Genomic DNA, 21,159 nt, shown 5'->3' with positions numbered 1-21,159 from the left:
TAAGCATCTGTTCTGAAGACATTAATAAAAATTAAAGGACCCACCTATCAGTAATACTTCTAAAAGTATATTATTGCAAATAGGAGGAAACATGATATACTATAGCTTGATCAAAAGTTGATTATGAACAAAGTTCTATTCAATGAACACACTCCTTAAAATACAATATTATTAAGAATAATAATATAATGGAGCCCTCTTACAATATTATCTTTGGATTCCTCAAGTAGTGAGGCTCTCTTATAATGAGATTCTATAAATAGTTCAAGAATTCAATTTTCTTAAATTGAATCCAAGACAGGAAGAATCCCATAGCCTTACAGGAAGATTTCAACGTAGAAGCAAAATTTTCATTGAGCCATGTTAAAGAATTCTACACTTTCAAATTATTACATACAAAAGTTATTCTTATTACAAAATTAAAAATGAGTCAATCTGGACTAAAGAAAATACATAAAACAGAATTTATACTTAACTATATTGTTATCTTCCAAATGGAAACTAGACTAGAGATTGGATCTCCATTCTGTTTATCAATTCAGATGTAGTAGCTGGTGGATACTAATGCAAAGCTCTGTTTCTATTTAAATAGAGAATGCCACTATCTATTAAAAAAAACAAAGAGGATGCTACGGGTATGAACCATGACTATTAGGATAGCACATCTATTTTGTAGTGACATTAGGTTGAAATTTAGTATGCAATCATCCAGTAAAGGCACATTTTTTCCATCTATTTGTAAATCACCATTAAACTGATTAAAATGCTGCATGGCTCCAAATAAATTAGCTATAAAAATTGTTTCTTGCATTGTCAACTTTTGTTTCTGAGTACTTGGCCAAAGATGGTGAACTGCCTATATATGTGGCATAAGTCCTTCTACTAAAAGGTCTGGAATGTTATTACCCAATTTATCATCCATATGAGCATAATAACTCTCCTTACGATATTACCATAGAATAGATTACTATGAAACAGACAAAGTGATAGCACTGATTTCATAACAACTGACTTTAAAGTAACATCACAGCCACAAAGCAGAGAACAAAAAAGATATCTAAGAATGGCTTATTTTCCCTCCACAGGTGAACCATTCATATCTAAATGCTTAAAAAAAGGCATGGAAGTTTGCATCCTTTTTTACATTTAAAAAAAAAAACAAGGAAAATTCACATTATAGTGTATCATGTTATATGGAATTCAAGAAAGGACCAATGCTAGAGCATTGTCTCCCAATAAGGTTTATGGGATAATTCATAACTAATTCCTCCTGGAGGAGGATCTCAAGATAAATACACCTTATACTGAGTGGTAGTACTTGGACCACCTTATAATTGAGCTCCACAGCTAACAGTGCTGTTGCAAGGTTCCAGCATACTGCTTAAAAATCCATATTATAAGAAAATATATAAATTAAATTATAATAAGAAAAGCATATTTGAAAAAACTAAAAAACACCCCAATAATACTCCTACCTCATTATTATTCACTTGCTGTGCTCAAATAGTCATTGCTAATGTGATGCTGTTTCATATAGTCTTTTGGAATAATTGTTCAGACATGGAGAGCCATGAGGTGAATAAACAATGTAGCAGCATGTCAATGATTTGCATCAATTGACTCCAAACTTTAATCTTTCCTGAACTTGGTTGAAATAGAATTCTGACATAAAGAAAGGAAAAATCTAAAAGGTCAATGAGTTTTTTTTACCTATGTGGTTCTAGATTTTATAAACCTAGGAAAGTAAAAATTAAAGTATGAAACTATTTTAACCCTAGGAAGACCAGAATTTAAGAATACCTTGAAGGACCAAATAGCTGTCAATTGATGCAGTATACATTTTTTTATCCACAAGGTTAAGAGAAAAGATATAGAAAGAAAAATTTCATTTCAGAGTAGAATTACAGTAAAAAGTTCTGTGTCAGTTAATGCACCTGGTCCTTCTATTTAATTAATCCATTAAAATTTAATACAATTACTTTTTGAAATTAAATATTATTATAAGGAGAAGTATAGAGCAATCATCTCTGCTGATAGAGGGTGTGGTATGTACATGCGTGTATTGAATACTGCAGGGAAATCAAAAAATAAGAATATTTAAATGTATGTTCAAATCTAGATATACCTCTAAAACAATGTTAATTATTAATTAACATTGTCTTACATGTGAGAAATGGCATAAAAGAGAAACATATTCTAGGAAATGCATAAAAAGAAAAGAAGGTGGACTGTCACATAGGGAGAGCGCAAGATAACTGATGGACAGCCCACGTGCTACAATGGCACTTAAATAATGTCCAAAGGCCCACAGAAAGGTCTCCATGTTGGATAAAGAGGCATACAGAATGATAAGATGCAGAAGAGCTGCAATCCATAGAAGAGAATACCCCCAAGGGACCAGAGATCCACTGAAATAGTAAAATATTTAAAAGAGCCCAGTTTGGCAACTTTTAGCAAATCCCTAGGGGAAAAGGGCAGGCAAAGTACAAAATACATACTCAAAAGTATAGCAACTGTCTTTGGAGTCACAAAATGTGGGGTTTGAGTACCTGCTCTACTACTTAGTTGGAGAACCTCAGGTAGTACACTTAACTTCTCCAGCCCTTATTTCCTGATTTCTAAAATGACAGGATGAGACTATTAGCTCTTTAAGATCCTACCCAACTTTAACATTCTCTCACTACATGTGAACATCTCTACATCTACGTGTGAGATATCTTTTGTGGCTTTTATTACAACTGCTTGGTGGGGTGTAAAGAATAGCCTTGCCCAAAGCCTTGCTGGGCCAATAAGGATGTGTAGCACCCTTGGACATAGCTTTTTAAAGGGGACAAATAGCTCTGTCAAACCTCTCAAATAAACTACGCACAGACAGAGAACCCAAGGTGAAAGAGGGGATACACACACCCTATCTACACAGTCACTGAGAGAACCTTTCAGTCACAGAATGGCAGCCATGGGACAAACAATAATGGAACCTCCTGACGTCAGAGGTGGAAGCTGTGAAGAGGTAATGACAGACTGGCAAAAAGAGATACTAGAGGAAGGACCATGCAGCAGAGGAGTTCCTAAATCAAGACTTTTGGAGAAAAGAGGAACAATTACATGACTTCAGAGTTGGAGGATCATCAAAGGATGCAGCCATGGGGGTCCAGTGTATTACTATTCTTATTAATTTTTGTAAAGCAACCATGTTGGGGAGCAAAAGTAGACCTTGTCCTTTCTTACTGTAATGAGTTATCTCTTCTGGCATGGGTGAAACTTTAAGTTTAGAAAATTATATGTTTCCTAATGGAACATATAAACATATAATGTTTCCTAATTGAGGTTCTACCAACCTCAAAACCTAATATTTTGCTTCCAGGGGAGCCACAATTTCCATTAATTCTGAAGTACCAGAAGAAGAAAGAAGAATTAATTTGACTCTTTATTAGCTCAAGTGCAAATCCTTTATGTTTTGCATTTTCTGTAGGGTAGAACCAAGGCTCTCCTATATACAATAAAATTGTCAGCCTACATGATTAGCAGAGGGCTTAAGGGCCCTATTACCTTTTCTGTAAGTACCTAACATGATTCAAGTTCTGAGGTTCCCAGAAAAACACTGGGTAGGGTATGAGATAAAAAAGTGACTCGGGAAGCCCTCCCAATATTGAATTGGCCCTTGCTCCTGTCGCTGCTTTTCTTCGGCTGCTACCTGTGGGGCCAAGAGATTCACTGGAGGTTGGGTGGAGGCTTCACTCCTGAACCCAGGGTTCTAAGCTTTCTGTGTATGGCTCCTTTCTGTGCTCATTATCTGTCTACTTTTCACTAGGTTCAGCTACTTTCCTGGCCCACCTACTCTCTATTAAAGACCAAGTCCAATGCTGTGATTCTACTATCAGACTAAATAGCCTGATCTCAATCATCATGTGTGCTAATAATATTAGCACCAAAGATGAGGGTACTCTTTATATGTCATGAATTCAAAATTAAGATATATTTCCAAGACTAGAACAAAGGCCTCCTCAACTTTTAACCTTGTTAAATTGATAGAGCTACACTTTCTTGTACCCTTTGTCAGGGAAAGATTCCGGTACATTATAGCATTAGAACTCTCTATGTTAAAGCAAATGTTTTTCAGATCTTTCCATATCTATTTGGGCATGTTCGTATTTTCTCAGGTAAATTACTTAAATCTGTTTAAAATTGTCTCTTTCCCCCCATAAGATAGGAAGAGGTGTCAAAAATACTATGAATATCAAGAGATCATGATTTCAAGATTTATCTGCAATTTCTATAAATATGTCCCTCAAGCATATCATAATAAACCTACAAAACCAGTTAATTACCTTACTATGATGCCTCCTTAATGAGAAATAAGGAAGTATATGGTTTAATTTACATATGAACAAGCTCTTATTTATGAAGTAAATATCTGGGGAGAGGCAAAGCTCACAATCATTATTTGTTTGAATAAAATCAATTAACCCATTGATTTTATACATGGGACCTCTAAAGTATCCTAGTGATCTAAAAGAGCTAATTACATACTTAGGGACCAATTTTCACCTAGAGAATAGCTCTCTTATCAGCTAAATCAAGTCAGTGTGCTATTTGAATCATAACAGTTTTTCCTGCTTTAGTTTCTTGTTGACTATAGAAAAATTAAACACTGCCCCAGAACCTTCACTCACACTTTCCAACATCTCTGATTCCATTCTCCACTTAAAAAGACAATGTTCTAATGTGGATGTCCTTCATGGACATGAGGCTGACTATAGAAAAGCCTGACGAAGAGGCCAGGTCTACATTTAATCTATTGTTCTATCAGACAAAGGTACTATATACAGGGCCCATTTCTCTTTGTCCTACAAATATCCAATGCCTTTGATCAAACAAAGGGACCCTGTGTCTATCAATCACTTAGAGCTATGCCACATTATTAAACTCTAGACCATTGCAGAATTCCTTCTACCAGTCCTTGTACATGGTCCCTCTATATGCATTCAACATTCACCAGCTGCCTTTGTAGCCTTTTCTCACCTTGACTCTGAATAAGTACAGTCCAGTGAAATGTGCTGCAATAGGCCTCACTTCAATGGTAACATTCGGGCTCTTTTCTTAGACTCTGTTGGTGCTTATCTCAACTTGCCATGGAATATAAGCAGTCAATGTGGCACACCCAAGATTCAGTCACACATAAGTGACACCATTGCTATTTTTTCCCTGCTTTGAAAGCTGATGCCATATTAGTATACAAACACTGTACACTCTAAGGAAATGATTTGATTAAGTTTTCATTATTTGGACAACATATGCCAGTGGGAGAGAATTCAGTGGAAGCTTTCAACTTTGTGTATTGATGAAAATCTCTGATGACAAATAAGGTTTCTGGGGCACAGAACCAGCCTCTGTCTTCACTTTCTTTAGAGCTGTATTGACTTAGTTAAAATACTCCATGATCTCTTCCATCTCCTCCTGTATGTACTTCATTAAGGTAGCACCTTAGTTCACAGAGGTAACTGGAAGAGGGTCTTAAAAAGTATACTAATTCTCAGTTGGAAGAGTTTTGTATTAGTCTCAAAACATCTTTGAGCACAGCTCCATGATATGGACCTATTGTACAGTTTTGTTTCACTTCACAATGATGGGGAATAAGCTAGATAGCACAGCATCTTTTAGTGCATACAATAACACAAACTAACATACAGTAACAAGACTTTACTGCGGCAATCAAGGTGTTCAATGTAGAAGACATCTCTCTAGCTTTACTATAAGCACAAATAAAGGAGAATACCTGACACATGAATGACACTTATTTAAAAGTTAATAAATCACCTGTTAATATTGTTTTAAAAAGACGAAAAATTGGCAACAGTTTGAAATAAATGTAATAAAAGAAGTAAATCAGAATCCCAAATCCCCTATTAAATCCTATAATGGTTCCATTTTAAGCTTAAAAAGAAAAAAAGAGGATTCTGTAAATGAAAATATCAAAATCAACAGGAATACTTCCACTGGAGACGGTGAAATATTTTCTTAAATTCAATCTCCATGTTCTAGAGGTAAGATTATACACATAAGAGTTACAATAGGACCAACTGTCCCCTTCCAAAGACAGAAAAAAATTATTGAAAGCAAAGGTGATATAATTGTTTAAGTTAAAAAATGTGAATTTATATTAATATATATTCATCTGGGCTTGTAAACAACCCAAAGAAGACTCAAGAACGTTACATGTAAGCCAGCTGACAGCAGTCACACTCTATCTCTGATGCTGAAGTTTAAGCCAAGATGTTCCTTAAAAAAAAGGAATAATGGAGGCAAGCCAAGATGGTGGCTGGAAAGCAGGGAATTACCTAAAGTTCTCCCCCAGGTCCCTCCAAACACCTATAAAAATGGCTATGAACAAATTCTAGAACTGCAGAACCCACAAAACAGCCCAGGACAGCCTGGATAGTAGTGGGGTAAGGTCTATCCCACGGAGCTGGGAGCAGAGCGGAGCAGAGCCCAGTGCGGGCTGTGCCTGGACCAACCAGAGTGGGAGCCGGGTGGAACAGGTCCTAGTGCCCTGAATCAGTGAACTGTAGCAGTTACCAGACTTCTAACCCACAAACACCAAAGACAACAGATAAGGTTAGTGGGAAAAGCTGCTGGGACAGAGTGAAAGGAGTTTGCAGTTGGCCACTGCCCCAGGGGCAGCAGAGGTGGTGAAGCTCTGAGGCTGCTTACAGAACTACAGCTGCAGTTGCTTCTAGCCCCAGGCCCACCTGGTGGGAGGATTTAAGTGGCAGACCTGAGCAGCAGTGCAGAGTTTTAGATCTGAGTCATGGTCTGGGTTGGCGGTTCTTGGGGGAAGAGTAGTGCTGGTGTGGCAGAGCTTGCTGTGTAGAAATAGCTTTGAAAACAACAGCACAGCCCCTCAAGCTTGGGACAAAGTACTCTTTACTCTACAAGCAGTCATACCCTGACAAAAAACTCAAGGGTCAAGTAAGTTGGCTGGGAACATAGCCAGGCAGCAAAAATGGACTCAGATTCAGACTCAAACTTTGGAATCTTTCTTTGGTGACAAAGAAGACCAAAACATACAGCCAGAAGAAGTTAACAAAGTCAAAGAGCCTACATCAAAAGCCTCCAAGAAAAACATGAATTGGTCTCAGGCCATGGAAGAGCTCAAAAAGGATTTGGAAAAGCAAGTTAGAGAAGTAGAGGAAAAATTGGGAAGAGAAATGAGAGTGATGCGAGAAAACCATGAAAAACAAGTCAATGACTTGCTAAAGGAGACCCCAAAAAATACTGAAGAAAATAACACCTTAAAATAGACTAACTCAAATGGCAAAAGAACTCCAAAAAGCCAACGAGGAGAAGAATGCCTTGAAAGGCAGAATTAGCCAAATGGAAAAGGAGGTCCAAAAGACCACTGAAGAAAATACCACCTCAAAAATTAGATTGGAGTAAGTAGAAGCTAGTAACTTTATGAGAAATCAAGATATTATAAAACAGAATCAAAGGAATGAAAAAATGGAAGACAATGTGAAATATCTCATTGGAAAAACCACTGACCTGGAAAATAGATCCAGGAGAGATAATTTAAAAATTATTGGACTACCTGAAAGCCATGGTTAAAAAAAGAGACTAGATATCATCTTTCAAGAAACTATCCAGGAAAACTGCCCGGATATTCTAAAGCCAGAGGGTAAAATAGAAATGGAAAGAATCCACCTATCACCTCCTGAAAAAGATCCCCAAAAGAAAACTCCTAGGAATATTGTCGCCAAATTCCAGAGCTCCCAGATCAAGGAGAAAATACTGCAAGCAGCCAGAAAGAAACAACTGGAATATTGTGGAAACACAAGATCTAGCAGCTTCTACATTAAGAGATCAAAGGGCTTGGAATATGATATTCTGGAGGTCAATGGATTAGGATTAAAACCAAGAATCACCTACCCAGCAAAATTGAGTATAATGCTCCAAGGCAAAATATGGACTTTCAATAAAACAGAAGACTTTCAATAAAATAGAGGACTTTCAAGCTTTCTCAGTGAAAAGAGCAGAGCTGAATAGGAAATTTGACTTTCAAATACAAGAATACAGAGAAGCATGAAAAGGTAAACAAGAAAGAGAAATCATAAGGGACTGACTAAAGTTGAACTGTTTTGTTTACATTCCTACATGGAAAGATGATGTGTATAATTAGGGTAGCTGAAGGGAATATACATACATATGTATAGACAGAGGGCACAGGGTGAGTTGAATATGAAGGGATGATATCTAAAAAAATAAAATCAAATTAAGGGATGAGAGAGGAATATATTGAGAGAGGGAGAAAGGGAGAAATAGAATGGGGTAAATTATCTCCCATGAAAGTGGCAAGAAAAAGCAGTTCGTTGGATAGAAGGAGGGTGCAGGTGAGGCGGAATGAGTGAATCTTGCTCTCTTTGGATTTAACTTGAGAAGGGAATAACATACACACTCAAATGGGTATCTTATCCCACAGGAAAGAAGGAGGAAGGTGATTAAAAAAAGGGGGAATGATAGAAGGAAGGGCAGATATGGGGAGGAGGTAATCAAAAGCAAACACTTCCAAAAAGGGACAGGGTCAAGGGAGAAAACTGAATAAAGGGGGACAGGATAGGAGGGAGAAAAATATAGTTAGTCTTTCACAACATGAGTATTGTGGAAGGTTTTACATAATCATACCCATGTGGCCTATGATGAATTGCTTGCCTTCTTAGGGAGGGTGGGTGGGGAAGGAAGAGGGGAGAGAATTTGGAACTCAAAGTTTTAAAAGCAGATGTTCAAAAGAAAGTTGCTTTTGCATGCAACTGGGAAATAAGATATACAGGCAATGGGGCATATAAATCTATCTTGCCCTACAAGAAAGTAAGGGAAAAGGGGATGGATGGAGTGGGGTGACAGAAGGGAGGGATGACTGGGGAATAGGGCAATCAGAAAATATGCCATCTTGAAGTGGGGGGGGGGGAGGGTAGAAATGGGGAGAAAATTTGTAATTCAAAATCTTGTGGAAATCAATGCTGAAAACTAAAAATATTGAATAAAAAACATGAATATAAAAAATAAACAGGGAAAAAATAGAAAAAATAAGGAATAACTAATAGATGGCAATAAAACAAGTTTTGATATTAGATCTAATTTTGTTGGTACTTTTTGTTTAAAAATACCCAGAGGTCACCAAATCAGAATCAAAAAGGAAGCTAATGAATAAATTCCTCTTACATCAGCAAGAAAATCAACTATTTCACCATATTTACTATTGAAGAAAAATGTAGTTTGGGGACTCATCTAAATCATGAACTGCAAAGTGAATCGGTAAGAAATTAAGTTGTAATTTCAAACTGAGCTCTGAAATGATCAAACCATTATTTTGCAAGCTAACATGCATTCTTTCATAAATTATCAGTACATTTATTTCAACTTATTAGCCAAAAATAGAATGTTCTGCCATAAAGAATTTCTTACCTTTTTATCATATACATCTTGCCAGTTTACTCCAACAAAGAAACTATGCCTCATAATTTCTTTTGCATCATCTGGACCTCCGCCAAGGCTATCGGGGAGAAAGAAAGTTAAGTAAATATTAACCATATAAGCAAGGAAAGTTTCACCAAGACTGTAATAGTGTAATCTTGAACAGACTATTAGTAAGCACCCTCCCAGAAGAGAATAAATTGAGTATCATAATTAAAAACATAAACATTTCTTTCTCTTTCCACCTCAATTTTCAAGTCAAGATGTAAGTTGGTGACATATATACCATGTTTGACTTGAGATATAGGTCATTAACGACAGCTGAAAATCTGAGTAGAAAAAATATAGGATACCACTAGAAACAGAATTAATTTATGAAATTTTCATAACAGAATTTTAAGTTACTTTCCAAAGAACAAGTATCTAGTTTAAATTCATACATACTACTACTATGTTGAAGCATATGAATAAATAAAAACATTTTAACAACAGTAACAAAAATAGTGTTTAGGAGAGGACTCATAGTCAGGCAAGAAACTGATTTTTAGTGGACTGTTCATTCTATAAAGGGGCCCCCATTGCTAAACAAAGTGCTTTACACACAGAAGATGCTTAATAAATGCTTGTTGTTGCTGACATCAAGTATTGCTTATGCATAGCTGTGTACTTACGACAAAAATATATTCTTTGAAAAATATAGCTTAAATGCAGATTAAGCTATGATTGAACGAAATCTACAATGGGTACTACTAGTCTGGGCAACAGAAGGTATGGTCATAATGCATTCAAGATTGATTTCCATATCACTCTTGAAAACCAGTATCATCATTTTACAATTACATGCTGAATAATTTTGTTGCTACTATTAAATGTTTTATTTAAACGTGTGAGGAGACAGTGAAAAAGTGGAAATCACACTATTCCCAGAAATGGCAGGACTATGGGGAGAACAGAAAGGGAAAGGAATTGAGGGACTAAAAATTAGGCCATTCTCTCTCCAAGTTTCAGGGAAGAGGTATAAGTATGTCAAGTCTGTATGAGGGAAAAGGAAGAATTAATTTCTATATGAATATCCTGAAGGCTGAAAGGGAATAGCCAGGCCAAGAGAAGGTGGGCAGGCTCTCTTTACAGCCTGAAGTGACTCCTAGCAAAAAGCATTTTTTAAAAAAGGGGCAAAGGGATCCTGGATTCTTGGAAAGAAGTTTTGAGAAACACTCAAGACAGTTTATTCAGAATGTCTTCCATTTCCTTTCACTACTAATAGTTTTCCACTAGTTTTACAATGTGGATGTTTTTAATCTACCTAAACAATATGTCAAAAACTACAAATTTTCTCAAGTCACCTTATAAGATGTCACATGTCAATGAATTTTCCATTCCTTAACATCAGGCCAACCACATTATGCACCATCTAAAAATATACCCAAAGACTTTGAGAGGAATACTTTAGAAATAAGGAAGTAGGCGATGGAGCCAAGATGGCAGCTGGAAAACAGGGACTTGCATGAGCCCCTCACCCCCCGGTCCCTCCAAACACCTATTAAAATGGCTATGAACAAATTCTAGAACTGCAGAACCCACAAAATAGCAGAGGGAAGCAGGGCTGCAGCCCAGGACAGCCTGGATAGTAGTGGGGTAAGGTCTATCCCACAGAGCTGGGAGCAGAGCGGAGCAGAGCCCAGTGTGGGCTGTGCCTGGACCAACCAGACTGGGAGCCAGGTGGAGCAGGCCCTCGTGCCCTGAATCAGTGAGCTGTGGCAGTTACCAGACTTCTCAACACACAAACACCAAAGACAAAAGAGAAGGTTAGTGGGAAAAGCTGCTAGGACAGAGTGAAAGGAGTTTGCAGTTCAGCCACCTCCCGGGGGGTAGCGGAGGTGGTGCAGCTCTGAAGACTACAGCTGCAGTTGCTTCTGGCCCCAGGCCCACCTGGTGGGAGGAATTAAGTGGCGGATCTGAGCAGGAGTACAGAGCCAGCTTAGATTTGAGTCATGGTCCAGGTTGGCAGTTCTTGGGGGAGAAGTAGTGTTGGTGTGGCAGAGCTTGCTGTGTAGAAATAGCTTTGAAAACAACAGCATAGCCCCTCAAGCTTGGGACAAAGTACTCTATACACTACAAGCAGTCATACCCTGACAAAAAAACTCAAGGGTCAAGTAAGTTGGCTGGGAACATAGCCAGGCAGCAAAAATGGACTCAGATTCAGACTCAAACTTTGGAATCTTTCTTTGGTGACAAAGAAGACCAAAACATACAGCCAGAAGAAGTTAACAAAGTCAAAGAGCCTACATCAAAAGCCTCCAAGAAAAACATGAATTGGTCTCAGGCCATGGAAGAGCTCAAAAAGGATTTGGAAAAGCAAGTTAGAGAAGTAGAGGAAAAATTGGGAAGAGAAATGAGAGTGATGCGAGAAAACCATGAAAAACAAGTCAATGACTTGCTAAAGGAGACCCCAAAAAATACTGAAGAAAATAACACCTTAAAATAGACTAACTCAAATGGCAAAAGAACTCCAAAAAGCCAACAAGGAGAAGAATGCCTTGAAAGGCAGAATTAGCCAAATGGAAAAGGAGGTCCAAAAGACCACTGAAGAAAATACCACCTCAAAAATTAGATTGGAGTAAGTGGAAGGTAGTGACTTAATGAGAAATCAAGATATTATAAAACAGAACCAAAGGAATGAAAAAATGGAAGACAATGTGAAATATCTCATTGGAAAAACCACTGACCTGGAAAATAGATCCAGGAGAGATAATTTAAAAATTATTGGACTACCTGAAAGCCACGGTTAAAAAAAACAGACTAGATATCATCTTTTAAGAAATTATCAAGGAAAACTGCCCTGATACTCTAGAGCCAGAGGGTAAAATAGAAATGGAAAGAATCCACCTATCACCTCCTGAAAAAGATCCCCAAAAGAAAACTCCTAGGAATATTGTTGCCAAATTCCAGAGCTCCCAGATCGAGGAGAAAATACTGCAAGCAGCCAGAAAAAAACAACTGGAGTATTGTGGAAACACAAGATCTAGCAGCTTCTACATTAAGGGATCAAAGGGTTGGAATATGATATTCCAGAGGTTAACGGAGCTAGGATTAAAACCAAGAATCACCTACCCAGCAACACTGAGTATAATGCTCCAAGGCAAAATATGGACTTTCAATAAAATAGAGGACTTTCAATCTTTCTCAGCGAAAAGACCAGAGCTGAATAGAAAATCTGACTTTCAAACACAACAATGAAGAGAAGCATGACAATGTAGACAAGAAAGAGAAATTATAAGGGACTTACTAAAGTTGAACTGTTTTGTTTACATTCCTACATGGAAAGATGATGTGTATAATTCATGAGACCTCAGTATTAGGGCAGCTGAAGGGAATATATATATATACACACATATGTATGTATGTATATATATAATATATATGTGTATATATACACACACACATATATATACACATACATATACATATATATATATACATATACAGAGAGAGAGAGAGAGAGAGAGAGAGAGAGAGAGAGAAAGGGTACAGGGTGAGTTGAATATGAAGGGATGATATCTAAAATAAAATAAAATAAAATTAAGGGATGAGAGAGGAATATATTGAGAGAGGGAGAAAGGGAGACATAGAATGGGGTAAATTATCTCACATAAAAGTGGCAAGAAAAAGCAGTTCTGTAAGAAGGGAAGAGGGGGCAGGTGAGGGGGAATGAGTGAATCTTGCTCTCATCAGATTCGACTTGAGGAGAGAATAACATACACACTCAATTGGGTATCTTGCCATAAGGAAAAACAATGGAAAGAGATCGAAAGGGGGGACGATAGAAGGGAGGGCAGATAGGGGGAGGAGGTAATCAAAAGTAAACACTTTCAAAAAGGGACAGGGTCAAGGGAGAAAACTGAATAAAGTGGGATAGGTTAGGAAGGAGCAAAATATAGTTAGTCTTTCACAACACGAGTATTGTGGAAGGGTTTTACATAATGATACCCATGTGGCCCATGGAGAATTGCTTGCCTTCTTAGGGAGGGTGGGTGGGGAGGGAAAAGGGAAGAGAATTTGGAACTCAATGTTTTAAAAACAGATGTTCAAAAAAAAAGTTTTTGCATGCAACTAGGAAATAAGATATACAGGCAATGGGGCATAGAAATCTATCTTGCCCTACAAGAAAGTAAGGGAAACAGGGATGCGGGAGAGTGGGGTGACAGAAGGGAGAGCTAACTGGGAAATGGGGTAACCACAATATACGCCATCTTGGAGTGGGGGAGGGTAGAAATGGGGAGAAAATTTGTAATTCAAACTCTTGTGAAAATCAATGCTGAAAACGAAAAATATTAAATAAAAAAAGAACAGAAATAGGGAAGTAAAAATCTTTAATATCAAATGCCCTCATAGAATGAAACCACACCAAGTTTGTGTATTGATAGTTGTCTTCATTCAAGTCACCAAATGACTCCCAAATATTACATCAGACTTGAAAGTCATTTAATATAAATAATTAATAGTGACTAATTAGGTTGGCACAATGTATAATGTTGGACTTGGAATCAGAAAGACCTGAGTTTTAATTATATTTCAGATACTTACTACTTTTCTAACCCTGGGCAAGTCACTTAACCTCTCTGTGCCTCAGTTTCTTTATCTGTAAAATGGGCATAATCATATGTATCTCACAACGTTGTTATGAGATCCCATGAGACAACATATGTACAGTGCTTTGCAAACTTGTCATTAGTTATTAAATAGGAAGGGCAGCATAGGATAGTAGCTGGACAGCTGGCTTCAGAAGACTTTGGTTTAAGCCCCTCCTCTACACATGTTGGCTATCTAACTCTGGACAAGCCAGTTCACTTCTCAGGGACCCAAAGAACACACTGGCTCATGTTGCAGAGAAGTTGCTTGACAGCATTGCTTAGGGGAATTTCTCCCCACAGAGAACATCAAATACTGATAAAATCACAGGTGGACCCCTCAAAAGGGGTGGCCACTTTGATCTGTAGGATTCAGTTCTAACAAATTCTATCTCTTTTTAGTACTATAAATTGTAGATAAAATGATCTGTATCCCAAACAAAATTCTTAATTATCTATTCACAACAGGTGGGAACTTCTCAGAAGCCATATTTCCTCCCTTCTTTATAGTATGTATTATATTTACATGGAATCGTGACATTTCTTTTAAGAGGTCTCTGTTTCAGTTCAAAAAACACAAGTACCAATCATTTTTAGTGTTATATTTCTTTGTGGTTTTGTGACACAGTAAGAAGGAGTTACAATAAAAAAAACCAATAGTTTCAGATGCTGAATCTATGATTATAGAAATCTTAAATGTGATGCCCTCATGTTACTGGCTTCAGAGGTAAACCAGATAGGAGATAGTGGAGTACAGTGAAAAGCTAGCTGGATTTGGAAGCAGAGGAGTAGGGTGCTTAGCTTAGATCAATACCAATGTGATCTTTTGTAAGACATTTAATTTCTCTGGGCTTCAGGCCCTTTATCTACGAAATCAGCAGATTGCAATGCTCAGATAACCTTTAAGGTTCCTCCCTACTTGCAATCTAAGATTCTATGTCTCTCCATTTAAAAGGTCTTCTGTGCTGTAGGACAATGCAAGTATGCAGATAAAAAGGACAAATCTAGGGCTAAGTTGTTCCTAAAAGAAAACATATAGAAATACATATGCACATATGTACATGGTGGCCAATGGCCAAACTAAGAATGATTTGACACACATAAAGAACTATAAATAAAGTATCCTAAAATTATATATGTATATGTATATGTGTATGTATATCTGTATACATATATATCCATCAATATGTAGGACAGATGCTATAGACTAATGAGCTTATGCCAACCTATGAATGAATTGTTTAGACAGAAGGCTTAAAATACTTTAAGTTTATGTTAGATTAAGTTTGTATTGAAATCTGCAGAGAGAAGTTAGCTGTACAGGGAAGACTCAACTACAAAATTCCTCTCGAGGCCTTTCCTTTATTTTCAACTTTCAAGAACAGGCCCTGATTCTCAAAGGATCACTAATGTACATTTAGAGTTACTTAAGATTTATGGTTGCAAAATATATGAATATGATCTCATCTGAAATTAACTCTTTGAAGCTGTTAGGGCATATACCTTTATTTTACAGATGAAGGAACTGAGGCTCAAAAAGTGATTTGTCCTCAATCATAAGGCTTATAAATGGCAGTGTATAGATAAGTTCAATACTCCTTTAACACTGCCAGATGCTCTCTAAGCATAAGGGGAATAAACAAAGAAAATCAAGTCAAAATCATGGATACATTTTTTGATATTTATTTGAAAGAAAAATGCAGCCCTTTTTAGGTGTTTTCTAACATCTCTGGTATGCCTGAAATATTTTTCATTGTTATTCAAAGGAATAAAATCTGTGAAACATGTTCTCATCAAGGTGTAACTTGAGGATAAAGTCAGTGTAGAATAAAAGACAATAATAAAGTTTCTATGTTGTCAAAAATGGGTTCTTATCTTAAAGAAAGGCTAAAAGTATGTTGATGCTCTATAAACCTGATGAAATTAAAAGAATTTACCAGAAAGTCAGACAAATGAAGTATTTCAATGGTAAAGAGGGAACAAATAATATGCCCCCCCCAAATTCTTTACAAACACATAGGTGGTACAGTGGATAAAGAGTCATGAAGACCTCAGTTCAAATCCTGACTCAAGAGACTTATTAGATGTGCGACCCTGAGCAAGACACTTATCCTTAGCATCAGTTTCCTTAGCTGTAAAATGGGGGGGGGCAGAATAATAGTACCTACTTTCGAGCGTTGTAAAGATCAGAAGAGATATTTGTAAAGTGGTTTGCAAACCTTAATGCACTATGTAAATGCCAGCTATTTGCATTATCTTCCCCCAAACCTCACTTACCTCTTCCTAACTTCTATAATTCTACCAATGACATCACACACTATTCTTCTAAACACCCAGGGATGTAACCTAGGAATCATCTTTAACTGCTCACCATCTCTTATCTTTCATAGAAAACCAGCTGCAAAGTTTTGCACATTCCATCTCCCCAACATCTTCTGCATCTGTCTCCTCTCCACTTTTACAGCCACTCATCTAGACCCATCCCTCACCACCACCTGCCCACTTTCTCCTCTTCACTCTATCCTCCACACAGCAGCCAAACTGAAATTCTGAAAGCATGGTGACCACAGCAACCATCAAGTCGAGAAGCTCCAGGGGCTCCTCTTCCTCTAGGAATACAAAGTACAAACTCCTCTGGTAGGGTTTTTTTTCAAAGTCCTTCACAATTGGATTCCAACTTACCCTTTCAAGATTTTGTCTCACATTATTCTCCTTCACATACAAGTCAGTTAAAATGGTCTATTTTTCTCTGTACATATTTAATCTTCTGCTTTTGCACAGACTGGACTACGTTCTTGCCTCACTTTGTCTTGAAGAATCCCTAGATCCCACCGAGGGTCAGCTCAAGAGCCACCTACTACAAGAGGCCTATGCTCCCTCTGGTTTCAGAGGGTCTTAACCTGGTTTCCATGAACTTGTTTTCCAAAAAAAAAATTTCTAATATTTCAATAGATATATATGTACATATATATATACATATACATATATGTATATATATATATATATATACAGGCTTCCCTTATAATTATATATATTTTATTTTTACATTAAAAAATATGATTCTGAGAAGGGATTTACTGACTTTGTCAGATTGTCAACGGAGTACAATACCATAAAAAAGTTAAGAACCCTTGGTCTAGTTGCTAGTCCTGTATGTGTGGTATGTGTGTATACGTATATGTATATATTTATGTATGTGTGTATACACACACACAGGCATGTGCATGAATGTACACACACATCTATTCTCCCTCCTTTCAATATAATGTATAATGTCTTGAGCAAGGGGCTATCTTACTTATCTCTTAGCTCCAATGTGTGTAGCACAGTGCCTGGCACATACTAGGCACTTAGTAACTGCTTATTAAATAAATGAAATATAGATATAATTTTGCATAAATATACATTAACATGTTTATCAAATATTCTAATTATCAGTTCTACGGATCATCTGAAGTAGAAAGTTATTGATGGATTTTCTTCTTATAGACGATGACACTTCTCAAAAAAGGAAGCACAGAAGTGGAAAGAGTACAGGAAATCTATATTCTAGTCTGGCATAAAAGAAATCAAATAACAATGGGGATGATTAAGATACATCAAGTAATCCATAGACAGCAAAATAGGTGTCATAGTTCTTCTGAATACTGATGCTCAGTATGTTCTATTTCATGTTGCTGGTGTGCAGAAGACTGAGGAAATCTAAGGCTTTGATAAAAAAAAAATGTCCTAGACTGAAAGGTTAAAAGAAAAAAAAGTACTATCTGGCAGCTTTTTCAAAAGGCATCCCAGTGGAAAGGATTTTTATTCAAACAGCATTATTTGAGCCTTACCGTTTATTTGGATCTTTTATTAAGAGTCCTGAAAGTAAGGATTTTGCATCAGAAGAAAGAGTTCGAGGAAATTTAATGTCCTCCATTAGTATTAGCTCAAAAAGTTTCTCATGATCCTGGTTGTAGAATGGTAATCTCCCACACATCATTTCATACATGACAACCCCCAAACCCCACCAGTCCACCGCACGACCATAGTCATTATCTTCTAATACCTAAAAGAGAAATTAAAAAAATGAATTAAACATTACATTTTAAGTACTTTGGGTGAAACATATGTTTTTACTCTAAAATATTTTACCACTTCCACGATTGGGTAAGCAGTTCTGAGATTCTATCATATGTAGCTCTTTATTATACCAAATATTTGACTTTTATAAGACACATTTTTGCATCCAGAAACTATTAATGGACACCCACACAAAAAGGCAGAGAATAACAACATAGTATGCCAAGTAAACCAAACATAAGACTACTAATGGAGCAATATGAAATATGGGTCTAGCTCGTAGTACTTTCTGGTTCCCTTTCTGCTAAATCTCAAATCACAGATTAGGTGTGAGGGCATACTGATTAAGTACTTTTAACAGGTCTTAATTCCCTACTGAAATCCCAGAACTTTCTGCTTGCTAAAAGATGAAGAAAATTGGAATAACCTGATTTCATTTATAGGGTAGGGCCTAGAAAACAAATGTAAGAAAGAACAGAGACATACTCACCGCCTTCTCTATGAATTTTAAAAACTTTTTGAGCTCCTATATAGCTAAACTTTTAGGGAAAATCTTTGAAAATAATAGAAATGAGACAATTCATATTTTGGCTTATAAGAAAATTTTAATGCCCAGAGCTCTACTATATTAAGACAAAGACATGTTAAATGCATACAATATCCAATGAACTTCATTCTTATTATATGACAAATGGCATTTAAATTGTCTCACTGTATATGAAAAATAGGTCTAAAAAGAAATTTTACTACTTTGATAAGTCAGAAAGGTTATATTAATTTAATTCAACACATTCTTTTGGATCTCAGTGTTTTATGTGATATGGATACGGGCAACCAGACAAAACAGATACCCAAATTTTCTATACAATTCAGAAACCTTTTCGGTAAATGTCTGATAAGGATGGAAAAGGTGGAACAGCCAGTGCTAGATCTTTATTTTCAGACATGGTCTTATTATTGCATGTAAATATTATCTCTTTTGGAGAGCAATTTTCCAGAGATATCCTTGACATATCCAGAGATATTCCAGAGATAACATTTCCAGAGGAATATTCCAGAGAGATTCAGATAAAATTTCCAGAGATATTTCCAGAGATTTTCCAGGAGAAAGCTCTCATAGCAACACATTGTGAAGAAAAAATAGCAAAGAATGACTGCATGAAAAAGAAAAGAAAACCCAGATCTAAGACATTATATGGAACAAATTAATTTCTCAAAATAATTCCTGAGCTGATTTTGAAGAAGATAGCAGTTATCTATAGGAAAGACTAATCTACTCAGCTCATGGTTCAAAGTTTTACATTGTTCAAGCCAACAGAAATTTTACTTTTTAAATATTTTACGGTGTTTTTATTTTCTTTTGTTCTTTTAAACCATTTTAGGAGTCTTGGCTAACATATTAAAATGGTTACAGGCTAAACCTAGAGCTCCAAGGCAACTTAGAGGTTATCTATTTCAACCCCCTCATTTCACAGATGAGGAAAACCTGAAGCCCAAAGGGGTGGTGTAACTTGCTCAAATTCATTTATATAATATCTAGTAGAGCCAGACTTCGAACCCAGGTCCTCTGACTCCAAATCCAATGTTCTTTTCAGTTTCCAGTGGCTAGAGGGGTTGGAAGAAAAGAGTAGGGGCAAGAGCAGGGGTGGGGAACCTGCAGCCTCAAGGCCACATGTGGCCCTCTAGGTCCTCAAGTGTGACCCTTCGACTGAATCCAAACTTCACAGAACAAATCCCCTTAGTAAAAGATTTGTTCTGTGAACCTTGAACTCAGACCTAGAAGATTACACATGGCTTCCAGACCACAGGCTAGTGTCATTCAAAGTATAAATCTGGGTTCAAAGGATAAATAAGTCTGAAATTACACAAAGTAGTTATCTACTTATATCAAAAACCTAGAGGCCAAAGGGCCATACAATATTTGAGGACTTTTAAGGACAAAGGTAAGAATTTGAAATGAATCCATAAAATATGTATTTACTGAGTGGCTGCTATGCTAATTATTAGATTCATTTTATACACACATATACATATACACACAGAATAAAAACATCATTGCCTAAAACATATTCCTTTCAAAAGAAAAAGCGAAGATTTCAATTAGGCAGAATCTAAGAAATTCTGAAAGCAATTTTTTTTTGCTTTGGTGGATGAGGAAAAAAGAGAATTAGGAGAAACATTAATCGTTATCTTAATAAGAGAGGAATATAATACTTCCTCTTTGCCAGTAAGCCTTTGGTAGTTTATAATCTAAGCAGGAAATTATATGGGAGGTGTCACACTCCAAATTAAACTTTTTATTTTGAAGGAAAAAATCATTTTAAATGCTAGAATTTATTTTCACTTTCATGAAATAAAACTTATGGGCATAAAGTTGAAAAAAAAGTAATTTAAAGGAGTAAGATTTTTTTTTATATACTTAAGTAGGAATAAGTTGTCCAGGTAAAACTTTTAAATGGCCCAGATATTTGGTTACTACATAAGAACATAACTCATGGCCAACAAGAAGGGAATGCTGCATGTGGGATAGTTATCTAATTTATACAGGATTTCACCTAATAACAACAAAAAATGTTAGGTCTCAGCAAACCTTTTGCTGCATTCCCACAATAGCAACAAAACAGTGGTCCCAAAAAAAAGAGCCAAATGTGGTTTTTAACCTCTTTTTTCATAAAACCATAAAAAGCATAAAAGCTGGATTAACTGCCTCCCGAACCCGCATATCACCAGCCGGGTTCTCATCCCCAGCTGGCAAAACTGGCAACCCTTTATTTTTGTTTAAATACCTGGTTTACAGCCAGAAGGGAAAGTGACTGCATAAAAAAGGTTTTATTTTTGAAGAGAAATAAGCAAATGAAAAAATTAAAGTGTATTGTGGAAAAATCTGTTTCAAATTAAAGTAAAATAGATTTTATACAGCTTTATAAAATGAATACTAATTCCCAAAATAAAAATGTTTCCTTCTGAACATGAAATCTTTAAGTGATGTGCGTATATATAC

The 21,159-nt window shown here is 36.5% G+C and overlaps 1 protein-coding gene across 1 annotated transcript in view; it reads right to left on the bottom strand.

The window, feature by feature from the left end:
* Positions 1-21,159, bottom strand: part of AKT3 (AKT serine/threonine kinase 3) — a 429,482-nt gene that overhangs the window by 24,870 nt on the left and 383,453 nt on the right. Inside the window, exons 10-11 of the mRNA XM_036754934.1 lie at positions 17,930-18,144; positions 9,460-9,547 (exon numbers count right to left, since the gene is read on the bottom strand). Of these exons, the coding sequence (XP_036610829.1) occupies positions 9,460-9,547; positions 17,930-18,144 (303 nt within the window). The remainder of the gene's footprint in view (positions 1-9,459; positions 9,548-17,929; positions 18,145-21,159) is intronic.

Source organism: Trichosurus vulpecula, chromosome 4 (assembly GCF_011100635.1).
Source record: "Trichosurus vulpecula isolate mTriVul1 chromosome 4, mTriVul1.pri, whole genome shotgun sequence".
Taxonomy (NCBI): domain Eukaryota; kingdom Metazoa; phylum Chordata; class Mammalia; order Diprotodontia; family Phalangeridae; genus Trichosurus; species Trichosurus vulpecula.
This window is presented reverse-complemented; position numbering and strand designations above follow the sequence as displayed.